Consider the following 13234-nt stretch of genomic DNA (forward strand, 5'->3'; position numbering starts at 1 on the left):
ACACCCGGTACAATGGATACAGTATACCACATTAGCAGATGTGCAGGTGAACCTCTGCTTAATATGCTCAATAACGCCCTTGATCGCGTCTCCTGCATTTCCCGCAACACATCCCTCACACCCCGCCCCCGCCACAACCGCCCAAAGAGGATCCCCCTTGTTCTCACACACCACCCCACCAACCTCCAGATACAACGCATCATCCTCCGACACTTCCACCATCTACAATCCGACCCCACCACCCAAGACATTTTTCCATCCCCACCCTTGTCTGCCTTCCGCAGAGACCACTCTCTCCGTGACTCCCTTGTTCGCTCCACACTGCCCTCCAACCCCACCACACCCGGCACCTTCCCTTGCAACCACAGGAAATGCTACACTTGCCCCCACACCTCCTCCCTCACCCCTATCCCAGGCCCCAAGATGACTTTCCATATTAAGCAGAGGTTCACCTGCACATCTGTCAATGTGTTATACTGTATCGATTGTACCCGGTGTGGCTTCCTCTACATTGGGGAAACCAAGCGGAGGCTTGGGGACTGCTTTGCACAACACCTCCGCTTGGTTTGCAATAAACAACGGCACCTCCCAGTCGCAAACCATTTCCACTTCCCCTCCCATTCTTTAGATGACATGTCCATCATGGGCCACCTGCAGTGCCACAATGATGCCATCCGAAGGTTGTAGGAACAGCAACTCATATTCTGCTTGGGAACCCTGCAGCCCAATGGTATCAATGTGGACTTCACCAGCTTCAAAATCTCCCCTCCCCCCACCGCATCACAAAACCAGCCCAGCTCTTCCCCTCCACCCACTGCATCCCAAAACCAGTCCAGCCTGTCTCTGCCTCCCTAACCTGTTCTTCCTCTCACCCATCCCTTCCTCCCACCCCAAGCCGCACCTCCATCTCCTACCTACTAACTTCATCCCATCTTCAACCTGTCCGTCTTCCCTGGACTGACCTGTCCCCTCCCCACCTATCTTCTTTTCTCTCCATCTTCAGTCCGCCTCCCCGTCTCTCTCTATTTATTCCAGAACCTTCTCCCCATCTCCCTCTCTGATGAAGGGTCTAGGCTCTAAACGTCAGCTTTTGTGCTCCTGAGATGCTGCTGGACCTGCTGTGTTCATCCAGCTCCACACTTTGTTATCTTGGATTCTCCAGCATCTGCAGTTCCCATTATCATTGAAAAATGCACATTGGTTTTGTATCCGCGTATTTATACAGTTACCACCCTTAGACCCCGATGTTCAGAGGTTCACGGTGCAGTTGTGTTGAAGTTAATGAAACCCGGAAATCCCGGGAAAACAAATTTAATGACACTATCATTTTTTAGCCCATTTCCATCCCAGCAAGTGGGCAGATTGATGACTAACTGTACAGAGGTAAAGAGAGTCAAAAGGTCGCAACCTGGGGGTATGTAATGGTAAGACAGAAAGATCAAGAACTGGTGGAGGGATAGGACAGCAGCACAGTTCAACAATCAGGTGGGAGAGAAAGGTCAGGGGCTGTGAGAGAGGGAGTGGAGCAGACAGCTCGAGATAAGGGGCTAGCTGATTAGGACAGTGAGGAGAGACGACAGATGACAGAAGGTTTGCTGAAGGGATAGGAGGGAACTCCAGGTTTTTGTAAAATAGATGGGAGGTGGGCGAAGGCCTTTTTCAACAAACTGCTTTCACACCCTGCACTCCCCGAGACTGCCACTGCACTGTTTCCAGGGGCAATGGACCTTATTCACGTTATTACCTGCCACCCAACTCATCCCTAGAATGAAAATCAGAGCATCCAAATCCTTCATTTTCTCCTGAATCAGGTTCACAGAGTCAAGATCAACTTCTGCACCCCGGCACGGAGTGAAAATTCAGTCAACATTTTCGATTCCAAAGTCTAAACTGCTAACATAAGCTGGGAACAGCAGTCGTCCCAGTATTGATCTGTATGGCACCCATTTCTGGCCTTCTGTCACTCTGGCTAACTACACTTAATCACTACTCTAATTTCTGTGCTTTACATCAGGTTTCTATCCATTCTATAACATGTCCCCTGACTCCATATGCTTTGAATATATTCATTAGTCTATTATGTGGGACCTATTGAAGGCCTTACTGGAATTTAGATTTATTAAATCTATTCTTATCTATTAAATCTATCTATCCTCGTCTATTCTCTCTGCTACCTCTTCAAACAAGCCTTAAAATCCATGTTCAATTTATGGAGTGTGCTTTTAGTTTCTAGATCTATTATTAATCTTCTCATTTAATAAGGACTTCATAATGGACTCCAATTCTTCAGGCTCCTTCTTAAATACAGGCATAACATTATGCATCCACCATTTTATAAATTATTTATTAAATATGCCTATGACATCTCTTCCAGGCCAGAAGTTTATCCACTTTAAGGTTGAATCATTTATTTAATATTCCTCTTCCTATTATTTAAAATACATTGGATGAAGATGAGATAAAGCATTATTGATGCCCTGCATGTTATCAATTAATTTCCTAACATCCAGACAAAGTATATCCATTTGGCCACTGTAACCGGAAAGGCAAGCTAGCCCAGGGAAACTAGCGTGTTTCAGGAAGGCAGTGGAGAAAATTACTAACTGAAGAAAATAACAGGGCCATTACTCAATCACATGTTAGCTTTTTTGATAAAGCTAGCAGAGGAATCAATGTGGAAAAACACTCTATTCTCATTTCAAAAATACCACAAGACCTCTTCTATTAATAACAATAGGCAAAATGGGATTTTGGTTAATGTGCCATTCCAAAAAAAACAGACCCATGACAGTGCAGCACTCTATCAATACCCAATACAGAAATGTCATACTGGATTATACAATCAAATCTTGAATGTATGGCATAACACGGTGTGAAGCTGGTTGAACACAGCAGGCCAAGCAGCATCAGAGGAAGAGGAAAGCTTGATGTTTCGGGTTGGGACCCTTCTTCAGGAAAAAAATGTATGACAAATATTTTTCATGGATTTACCCTCTTGAAAGGATTTAACTTGAGTAGATATGACACTCATTAACTCTCCACTTTACCCAAATTGGAACTTCTTTTTTAAAACATAAAATGAATATATTTCATTTTCCCCTCCTAGTATACTTCTAGTTAGCAAAAGAGATTTGAAATCCACTTTTTGATACAGTACAAACAAATGAATGCCCAGTTTGGGAAAATGCAAACTTCAATTACCCACATGAACAAAAATTGCTAATTAGTGCTTTATTCAAAATGACCACAATGCCACCACTTCTACATCAGCTTGCATGTAACTTACGGAATGAAGAAGTTTGCAATCCAAGCGCTTGGCTTGATTTTGTAGGAACACTCAGCTCGGCACTGCTATCTGCATGCTTATCCAAACGGCATGAGAAATGGAAGCTGATGGTGCCTGATTCTACCTGCTTTACCTGAAAATAAAAGAATAGCTTTCTGAAAGTTTTCATTGAGGAAGAAATTTTATTGGACATAACCATTCACTGGCTGAAACAAACAAGAATTGCAATTGCTGGAGAAACAAGAGAACATCTCTCCACAGATGCTGCCAGACCTGCTGAGTTTCTCCAGCAATTTCTGTTGCTGTTTGATTCAGATCTCCAGCATCCGCAGTTCTTTATTTTCTTGAATGGTACCCTGAATCTTGCCTACACAAGTAAGGTGTTTGAAAAAATTTTAATCACACAAAAATATGCACAACACACAGCAATGTCCACATGTTAAAAGGTCTGGTGCATTTTTATTTTACATAAAGCTGCACAAATTGTGGGCCGTGAGATGAGATTTTTGGTTCACAAGACTGCAAGGGTAGCAATGGCTGCTGCAAGTTTGGACTAAGCGCTAGCTAACAGGTGAAAGACCTGTTTAAAGTCTCATGACTGTTTCCTGGCCAATGGACTGACATGTGAGTCCTAATTGCTGCCATAAATAAATTGCCCATGAGAAGGATTTTTTCAAAGAAAAGCAACTCTGCAGTTTAAACACCTCATAGCTCTCTAAAACTTGTCTTCCAACTTGCAGCCCAACCCACTCAACTGATGAAGGCTAATCCAACCCGACAACTTTCAATCTGTCAAGCCTTCACTCTGGGGTCACCTCTGAAACATTAAAGTGGGGTCACATCAAGATTGATCCTGGGAGATGTAGCTTTACAAATACGCAGGAAGCCTGTTAAAAATGCCCTACTAGCCCCACCACTTTTCCCTGCAACCGGAAGAGGTGCTACAACTGCCCCACACCTCCCCCCTCACCTCCATCCCAGGCTCCAAGAAAACCTTCCACATTAAACACATGTTCACCTGCATATCCGCTAATGTGGTATATCGTATCCGCTGTTCCTGATGTGGCCTCCTCTACATCAGGGAAACCAAGCAGAGACTCGGAGACCGCTTTGTGGAGCAACTACGCTCAGTTCGCGACAAAAAACACCATCATGAACCACTTCAACCCATGCCCCCCGCCACTCCCCTCCACTCCTTGGATGACATGTCCATCCTGGGCCTCCCCTCCAGGGTCACAACAATGCCACCCAAAAACTGGAGGAACAGCACCTCATATTGCACCTTGGAACCTTACAACCCAATGGTCTCAATGTGGACTTTACGAGCTTCAAAATCTCTGAACTCATCCCAAGACCAGCCCACACTCTCATCCCTGCATCCTTGACCTGTCCGTCTTCCCTCCCACCTACCCGCCCCTCCCTTCTCACTGGCCAACCCTCCATCCCTACTCCCTACCTACATTCACCTTTACTAGCTTCACTCCGGCTCCTTGATCTGTCTGTCTTCTCTCCACCTATCCGCTCCTCTATCCACCTTCTATCACCGTGCCCCCCCAACACTATTTATTTCACAGCCCCCTTCCCCTTCCCTATTTCTGAAGAAGGGTCCAGACCTGAAACATTAGCTTTCCTGCTCCTCTAATGCTGCCTAGCCTGCTGTGTTCAACCAGCTCCACACCTTGTTTCATTGCAACTTTATGTTTTCCAACTGGTTTGGAAAATTGAACATACTTGGGCCAATACAAACAAAGATTGGCTTTTGAGTGTGGAGGTCATGCACAACGCTAGAGAAAATTAAGAGGGTTTTATTTTCCATCCAAAGTTATCAGGCCTGACCTGTGATCATAAAATAACTTCCAATCATTATCCCAGAGTCAGTCGATACCACATCTACATCCAGGACTGATACACTTCCAGGTCCAGTGTTAATAGGAAGATACATAAAAAGACAGACCTGCATTTATATATAACACTTCCTGTGGCCTCAGGATATCCCAAAGCACATTACCGCCAACAAAGTACCTTACATCAATAAGGTAATGATGGCCTGTTCTAGTGATGTTGCAAGAAGTTAAACCTACAGGAGCTGGTGGAGTTCACCCAATTCTCAGCTAGAAGGCCTGATCTTAAGTCCAACTCCAGGAGCTGTTGAGTACAGGAATAATGGGATTGGTGTTGGTGGTCAGATAAGTGTTATCAATGGAAAGGGTATCGAGCTGCAAAACCCCCCAAAACGTTGATGGATGACATGAAGATGATCAAAAAGCATTGTGCCAACACCGTGTTAACAGGGTGAGAAAAAGAAAGATATTGGGAAGATTTTTTTTAAACTGTGCCATGATTAAAAACATTCATTATTTGTAAAAAGATTGCTTGATTTGTATGGATGGGCGTATATGTCTGTTAAGTAACTAACTGATGTAACAACTATGAACTTAAGGTACCCCAGTATTTGGTAAGCAACTGAAGGGAATTAAAACTGTGGAAAAGACAGAAGAGTGAGACAGGTTAAAATTGTTCTTGCAGAGAGCTAGCACAGGTACTATAGACTGCATGGACAACTTGAGTTAGAAAATTCTGACTCAATGCTCCAAGTTCTTTCAAAAACATACAAAGTTGCAAAGTTGAAGAGATAGTAGGAACTGCAGATGCTGGAGAATCTGAGATAACAAAGTGTAGAGCTGGATGAACACAGCAGGCCAAGCAGCATCAGAGGAGCAGGAAAGCTGACATTTCAGGCCTAGACCCTTGTTTTCTGCAAAGTTGAAAGCAGCTTCTGACATGAATAAGATGCTGACCGAGTGAAGTACTTTAAAAAAAATTGTGTAAGTCAAATCTTACAACAGAAAGTCACCATTCTGTAGCAACAAGTTTTATATTCTCAACAATCTGTTTTGACATGCTCTGTCAAAACATCTTATTGGATTTATGGGTGAATAGCTTTTTCTTAGAGATCTCACCCTTAACCTGTCTCAAATTGTCCAGCTTACCAGGAATATCTAAAAAAAAAAGCACTCAATTTGTAAAATAAAACATAAATCTTGGAGAAAGAAGGAAACAAAGAATACTAAGGGCTGACAAAACAGATGGAGCACCAAAATGGAACATGAAAAAAAACTGGCATGGGATATTAAAATCATAACTAAAACTTTGACAATTTCTTTCAGAGAAACAGGTCAGTGGGAAGCAATGTGAGCTCTTTCAGAGCTAATAATAGTGATGCCATTCATGAAATAGGAAAGTGGCAATCATGCGAGTAATTGGTGTCAGTATTTACAGAAATGCAAGAGCATGCTAGATATTACAAATAAACTCAACAATATTAGCTCATAAGCAAGAAAACAGGAATAGTAAAAATAATGGCACTGAAAAGTGACAAATCCCCAGAACCAAAGAATTTCCACCCAATTGGTTTTAAAAGACACAGATGTGAACACAGTAGGTACCTGAGCCATAATCATCTAGTTCTATCATTTCAGCAAACACTGTTTTAGGTCAGAAAATTGCAGGTCACTTCAGTAATGAAGAAATATGGCAAAAGGAAACCAATGAAATATACATCAGCTGACCTAACATTTGTGTTCAGGAAATTATTAGAACCTGTCATGAAAGAGCTGAATACTTTTTCAGCTGATCAGTGGGTTTATACATGACAGATCATATAAATGAGCCTGACTGAATTTTTTTTTAAGAGGTGACTTGAGTTTTGGGCAGGGCAATGTCTATGGATGTCACTGACGGGGACTTTTATATTTGGTAAAGTCCTTCATTGGATTTCATGGTCTCTTACCTGCACTATCAATCTGCCATGCGGGATTCAGTAAAAGCCTTGCTGAAGTCCAAGCAGACTATTCTAAAAATTCAACCACATTAATCAGATATGACCTTCCCTTAACAAAACCATGCCGATTGTTATCAGAGATAATGAGAACTGTAGATGCAGGAGAATCTGAGATAACAAAGTGTGGAGCTGGATGAACACAGCAGGCCAAGCAGCGCCTGTGCTCCCAAGATGCTGCTTGGCCTGCTGTGTTCATCCAGCTCCACACTTCGTTATCCCATGCCGATTGTTCTTGCTTAGTCCCAGTCTTTCCAATTAATTCTGTTCCTCAGAACTGCTTCCAAACGCTTGCACACCACTAAGGCTAGACTGACAGGTCCACAGTTTCCTAGTTTATCCCTTGCTCCCTTCTTGAATCATGGTACCACATTAGCTGCCCTCTGGCACCTCCCCAATGGCCAGAGATGAACTGAAATTGTTACCAGTGCCCTTGTAATTTCCTCCCCTGCCTTATTCAACACCTTGGGGTACATTTCATTCAACTCAGGAGATTTATCTAGTTTTATGCCTGCTAACTAATTTTTAAAAAATTATCAGAGTCCTTCTCCCTGAATTCTTTCCCACATCACTAGTGAATACTGACAGCATTCATTTAAAATTCTACCTACATCCTCTGGCTCCACACACTTCAACTTTCTCCCCCATTATCCTTCTACCCATAATGCACTTGCAAGATAACTCCAGATTTTCCATTATTTAACCTGTCATCTTTCTTTAATGTCCCCTTTTTTGCTGTCTTATTTCCTTTACAAGTCTCCCTTTGCACATTCTATGCTCCTCTAGGGCTTTGCAGCCTTCATTATCTGCCATAACCCTCCCTTTTTCTCTTTATCTAATCCTACAGAGGAAGGATATTATAAATTGGAGAGGGCAGAGTAAAGATTTACCAGGGCCGGAGGGTTTAAGTTATGAAGAGAGATGAATAGGCTGGGGCATTTTTCACTGGAACATAGGAGGTTGAGCAGTGACCTTATAAAGGTTTAAACAATTGTCATGGGTATAGATAGGGTGAATAGCAAATGTCTTTTCCTAGGGTAGGGGAGGTCAAAACTAGGGGGCATTTTTTTTAGGGTGAGAAGAGAAAGATTTAAAAGGGGCCTGAGGCACCACTTTTTCCGACCGAGGGTGGTTCACATGTTGGATAAACTGCCTGAGGAAGTGGTGGATGCAGGTACAGTTACAATATTTAAGAGACATTTGATCAGGTATACGAAAAGGAAAGGTTTACAGGCATTTGGGCCAAATGCAGGCTAATGGGACTAGTTCAGTTGGGAAACTTGTCGGCATGGATGATTTGGACCAAAGGGTCTGTTTCTGTGCTGTATGGCTATGAAATAAAACAAAGAGCTGTGAGTGCGACAAATCTGAAACAAAAGCGAAACCAAAACAGGACACTGTTCTTTCACCCAACTCAAAACGATAAATCCCTGCTTTCTCTCCACAGATTCCGCCAGAACTGCTAACTTTCTCCAGCAATTTCCGTTTTTGTTCCTGTATATCCCTGGATTCATTGCTCCCACTCGATCTTTGTTGATATGCATTGGCCTGTATTACATGGCTACAGTTCAAAGCTAATTCATCAGTGCAAAATGCTTTGGAACATCCTATCTCATGAAAGGCACTACATAAATGCAAGTTAAGAAGTAGTAGAAAAGCACAGTGCTACCCCTAGAGATGGCGAGAGCTCCAATCTTTTAACATATGGCAGGTTGGGTTGTCTAGCCTGCTCGGCATGAGTGATTACGTTATTGATCTTGATTCACCTACCTCTTCCGAGCTCATGTCAGTGGAAGGTGTTTTATAAACCAGCAAATTACTTGGGTTGGGTGAAGGTCCACCATGAAGTGATATCGTTACATCAGAAGCATTAGATCCCAAGAATGGATTCCAAGCAGCCCAACGCAATGTTTGCATGTATGCCGCATTGTCCAATGAAGAGGTAGAAGAGGATAACTGTGAACAAAACAATTTGCTTCTTTAGGAAACACAATATGGACTTCATTAATAACGAGTCTACGTAGCACCTTTAACAGTAGACCATTCCTCAGCAGCATCACCACTTTTGGAAGGTCTTTAACAACTTGTCTTTCTGCTAAAAGTATGACGGAAAGCAGAGATCACATCAAAACACTTTACTGGAAGAAGCAGTCATCAACTCTCCATATATTGAAAACAACGATCATTGGTTTCAGTACAAAATTGTCCATTCAACAATAATAAAGCACCTTATCTGAGATAGAGTATACATTAGGTGCTTCACTGCTACATCCTGCTCTTCAATTTCCAACCTTTACTTTCCTCTTTGATGATCCTGCGCATATGAATTATTAAATGGTACATAAAAGTTGTTCACAACACAGCCTGCTCTATGATTAACCATTTTACAAATCTTGGAACATGGACCTTAAGGCTCCCACAGAGTATCATATTATTCAATGCACCAATCATTAGAATGCAACAGCAGAAATTTTAATGGGCAGTGGAGTGTTCGACAAGTGGGATAAAACGTCAATCAGATCAAATTGCAATTACACAACAATAGTTTGGCAGCTAATGAAGCTTTTTTATTTGGAATAATTATTGCATAACTTAGATTGTATAGCACAGAAAAAAGGCAACAAGCCCAATAGTTTCACATCAGTGTTTATGTTCTAGAAAGGCCTGCTCAAGCCAGATTAGCCTCCAATTCCTTTATCACATATGTAGGTCTACCTACTCTTAAACACATCTATTCACTTCATCTCTGCCTTCTGGTAGTGGTTTTCACGTTTTAATCACAGTGAGCAAAGGAATTCCTCCAGTCTCACAGATAATGGGAACTGCAGATGCAGTCTCCCTAAACCAGCCCAGTTCGTCCCCTCCCCCCACGGCACCACACAACCAGCCCAGCTCTTCCCCTCCACCCACTGCATCCCAAAACCAGTCCAACCTGTCTCCGCCTCCCTAACCTGTTCTTCCTCTCACCCATCCCTTCCTCCCACCCCAAGCCGCACCCTCATCTACCTACTAACCTCATCCCACCTCCTTGACCTGTCCGTCTTCCCTGGACTGACCTATCCCCTCCCTACCATCCCACCTATACTCTCTCCACCTATCTTCTTTTCTCTCCATCTTCGGTCCGCCTCCCCCTCTCTCCCTATTTATTCCAGAACCCTCACCCCATCCCCCTCTCTGATGAAGGGTCTAGGCCCGACACGTCAGCTTTTGTGCTCCTGAGATGCTTGGCGTGCTGTGTTCATCCAGCCTCACATTTTGTTGTCCTCCAGTCTCACAGCCCAGTTATGACAGCTTGGAGTCTTTATTCCATAATGTAAATCAATATTCTGAGAAATTTCAATGAGAATGGCACTTCTCAACGGGTCTGCTAAATGTTTTGGTCGAATGCCCCTTTTCTCAAAAGACTTAAGGTGTGAATATTAAAACAGGCAGCTCAGTGGATGCAGTACATTGGCATATAAAACTGATACTGTGCATGAGCCGAACATAGGAGAGTTCTTCATTACTTGAAACATGTTGCTTAGAGATTCTCAGGATGACTTCAGTATGCACTCAAAGCAAGGTTCCCTCACCACTTCTCAGGGGAAGGAGTCAGACATCAGCTTATCAATCATGAGCATTTTCAGAAGGCCAGTTCAAAAGCAATTTTGAAAGAGATCTTGGCCTTGGATTTGTGCCAAGTCAGGATGAATCAAAGCCCTTTAAAAATTTTGGAAAAGTCCTAATGTCAGAATTCCGGAGCCTGTTCCAATTCTCAGGAGCACATTTTAAGCATGCAGGCTGTTTCAGGTCACAAGCCAACATCTGACACTTCCAACGTGACCATTGCAGAGATTGGAGTGGCCTAATCCTCTGCAATTTGCACATAGCTAGGCCAGTTGTTTAAATGGTCACCACTAACAGCACCTCAGAGATATTATGTACCATGGTGTGCATGAGGGAATCTTTTGAAAGGAGAATTCAAAACATCCCCCCTAATGATCCCATGCTGGGGTCTGCCCCTCCACTCATTCCCCTAGACTCCTCATACCCATTCATTCACTTTATTCGTTACAGAATCAATGAACTCTATTGAGGCAATTGGATGGAAACTGAAATTATAATTATCGACCATGTTAAAAACATCTCTATAGCCAAAAAAGTCAATCATCTTTAAAACTTCAATAAATGAAAATGCAAATCACTTGAAACATCAAACCTTGTAGAAATAAACACTGTAAAATTGATGATGTGCTGGCGTTGAACTGGGTTGGACAAAGTCAGAAGTCATACAACACCAGGTCATAGTCCAACAGGACTATTTGAAATCATGAGCACCTGACAATGGGGCTTGCGCTCCGAAAGCTTGTGATTTCAAATAAACCTGTTGGTCTATAACCTGGTGTCGCATGACTGCTGACTTTGTAAAATTGATAGCAGAGATCAGATATTTAAGCAGTCAATCAAGTAGGAGCTCAGTTTGAACAGAATAATGGATTTCTGGGATCTCAGACCTGACCATGAAACTATAAAAACCCATTTGGTTCACTACTGTCTTTGAGGGATGGAAAGGGGTCATCCTAACCTGGTCTGGCCTTCATGTCACTTCCAGACCCACAACAAGGTGGTTAACACTTAACTGCTCTCAAGGGCAACTGGGATATCAACGAATGATAACCTTGCCAATGGTGCTCATATCCTGCGAACAGCAGAAGGAATAAGTTATAATCAGGAATTAAGATTATGTAGCTTATACCCAAGGTAAATGTGTACATTTAATAACTGCTGGTCACTGAACCACAGCTGAGCAGTCAATGGTTGCAGCCTGATGAAAGCACATCATAAGAGGTTTACAATTTGTTTCTGAAAATAGTGGGTGGATAACATGTTAAAGACCAAACATTCTTTATCATGCTAATAATTCAGTGCTTTTTCTTTCCACACATCTAAAATGATAAGAAATGGCACATTCACCACAACAACAATAGTATGGGTGCAGCTATCCCATTGGGTGGCATAGCTAAGCGACATGAATTGCACAGCATAGAAAACAAACACATACGGACCAAATACTGAACTACAGGTGCAACCATCCCAACACCCACAAAGAAGCTGCATTAGAATATTATTCCAACAAGCCACCACACACTGCAGCACAGAGGAACTATGAAAAGCAGAAGAAAATCACCTATCCAGCGTATTCAAAAAGAATGGGTACCCTATGAACACAGTCCGCCGAGTTCTCAGCAACAAACCCAAACAACCAGACAAAACGGGCTCAGAATCCATAACCACTCTCCCCTACATCAAAGACACTGTACCCGGTGCGGCTTTCTCTACATTGGGGAAACCAAGCGGAGGCTTGGGGACCGCTTTGCAGAACACCTCCGCTCAGTTCGCAACAAACAACTGCACCTCCCAGTCGCAAACCATTTCCACTCCCCCTCCCATTCTCTTGATGACATGTCCATCATGGGCCTCCTGCACTGCCACAATGATGCCACCCGAAGGTTGCAGGAACAGCAACTCATATTCCGCCTGGGAACCCTGCAGCCATATGGTATCAATGTGGACTTCACCAGTTTCAAAATCTCCCCTTCCCCCACTGCATCCCTCAACCAGCCCAGTTCATCCCCTCCCCCCACTGCACCACACAACCAGCCCAGCTCTTCCCCCCCACCCACTGCATCCCAAAACCAGTCCAACCTGTCTCTGCCTCCCTAACCGGTTCTTCCTCTCACCCATCCCTTCCTCCCACCCCAAGCCGCACCCCCAGCTACCTACTAACCTCATCCCACCTCCTTGACCTGTCCGTCTTCCCTGGACTGACCTATCCCCTCCCTACCTCCCCACCTACACCCTCTCCACCTATCTTCTTTACTCTCCATCTTCGGTCCGCCTCCCCCTCTCTCCCTATTTATTCCAGTTCCCTCCCCCCATCCCCCTCTCTGATGAAGGGTCTAGGCCCGAAACGTCAGCTTTTGTGCTCCTGAGATGCTGCTTGGCCTGCTGTGTTCATCCAGCCTCACATTTTATTATCCAAAATGACTGCCAGACTACTCAGACCTCTTGGCATCAGGGTAGCCCACAAACCCACCAACACACTAAAACAGCAGCTAATGAACTTAAAA

The 13234-nt window shown here is 43.5% G+C and overlaps 1 protein-coding gene across 1 annotated transcript in view; it reads right to left on the reverse strand.

The window, feature by feature from the left end:
- nphp4 (nephronophthisis 4) overlaps positions 1–13234 on the reverse strand; it is a 396691-nt gene that overhangs the window by 139223 nt on the left and 244234 nt on the right. The window contains 2 exon segments of the mRNA XM_059655664.1: positions 3283–3419; positions 8895–9080. Of these exon segments, the coding sequence (XP_059511647.1) occupies positions 3283–3419; positions 8895–9080 (323 nt within the window).

Source organism: Stegostoma tigrinum, chromosome 28 (genome assembly GCF_030684315.1).
Source record: "Stegostoma tigrinum isolate sSteTig4 chromosome 28, sSteTig4.hap1, whole genome shotgun sequence".
In the NCBI taxonomy this organism is placed as follows: Eukaryota; Metazoa; Chordata; class Chondrichthyes; order Orectolobiformes; family Stegostomatidae; genus Stegostoma; species Stegostoma tigrinum.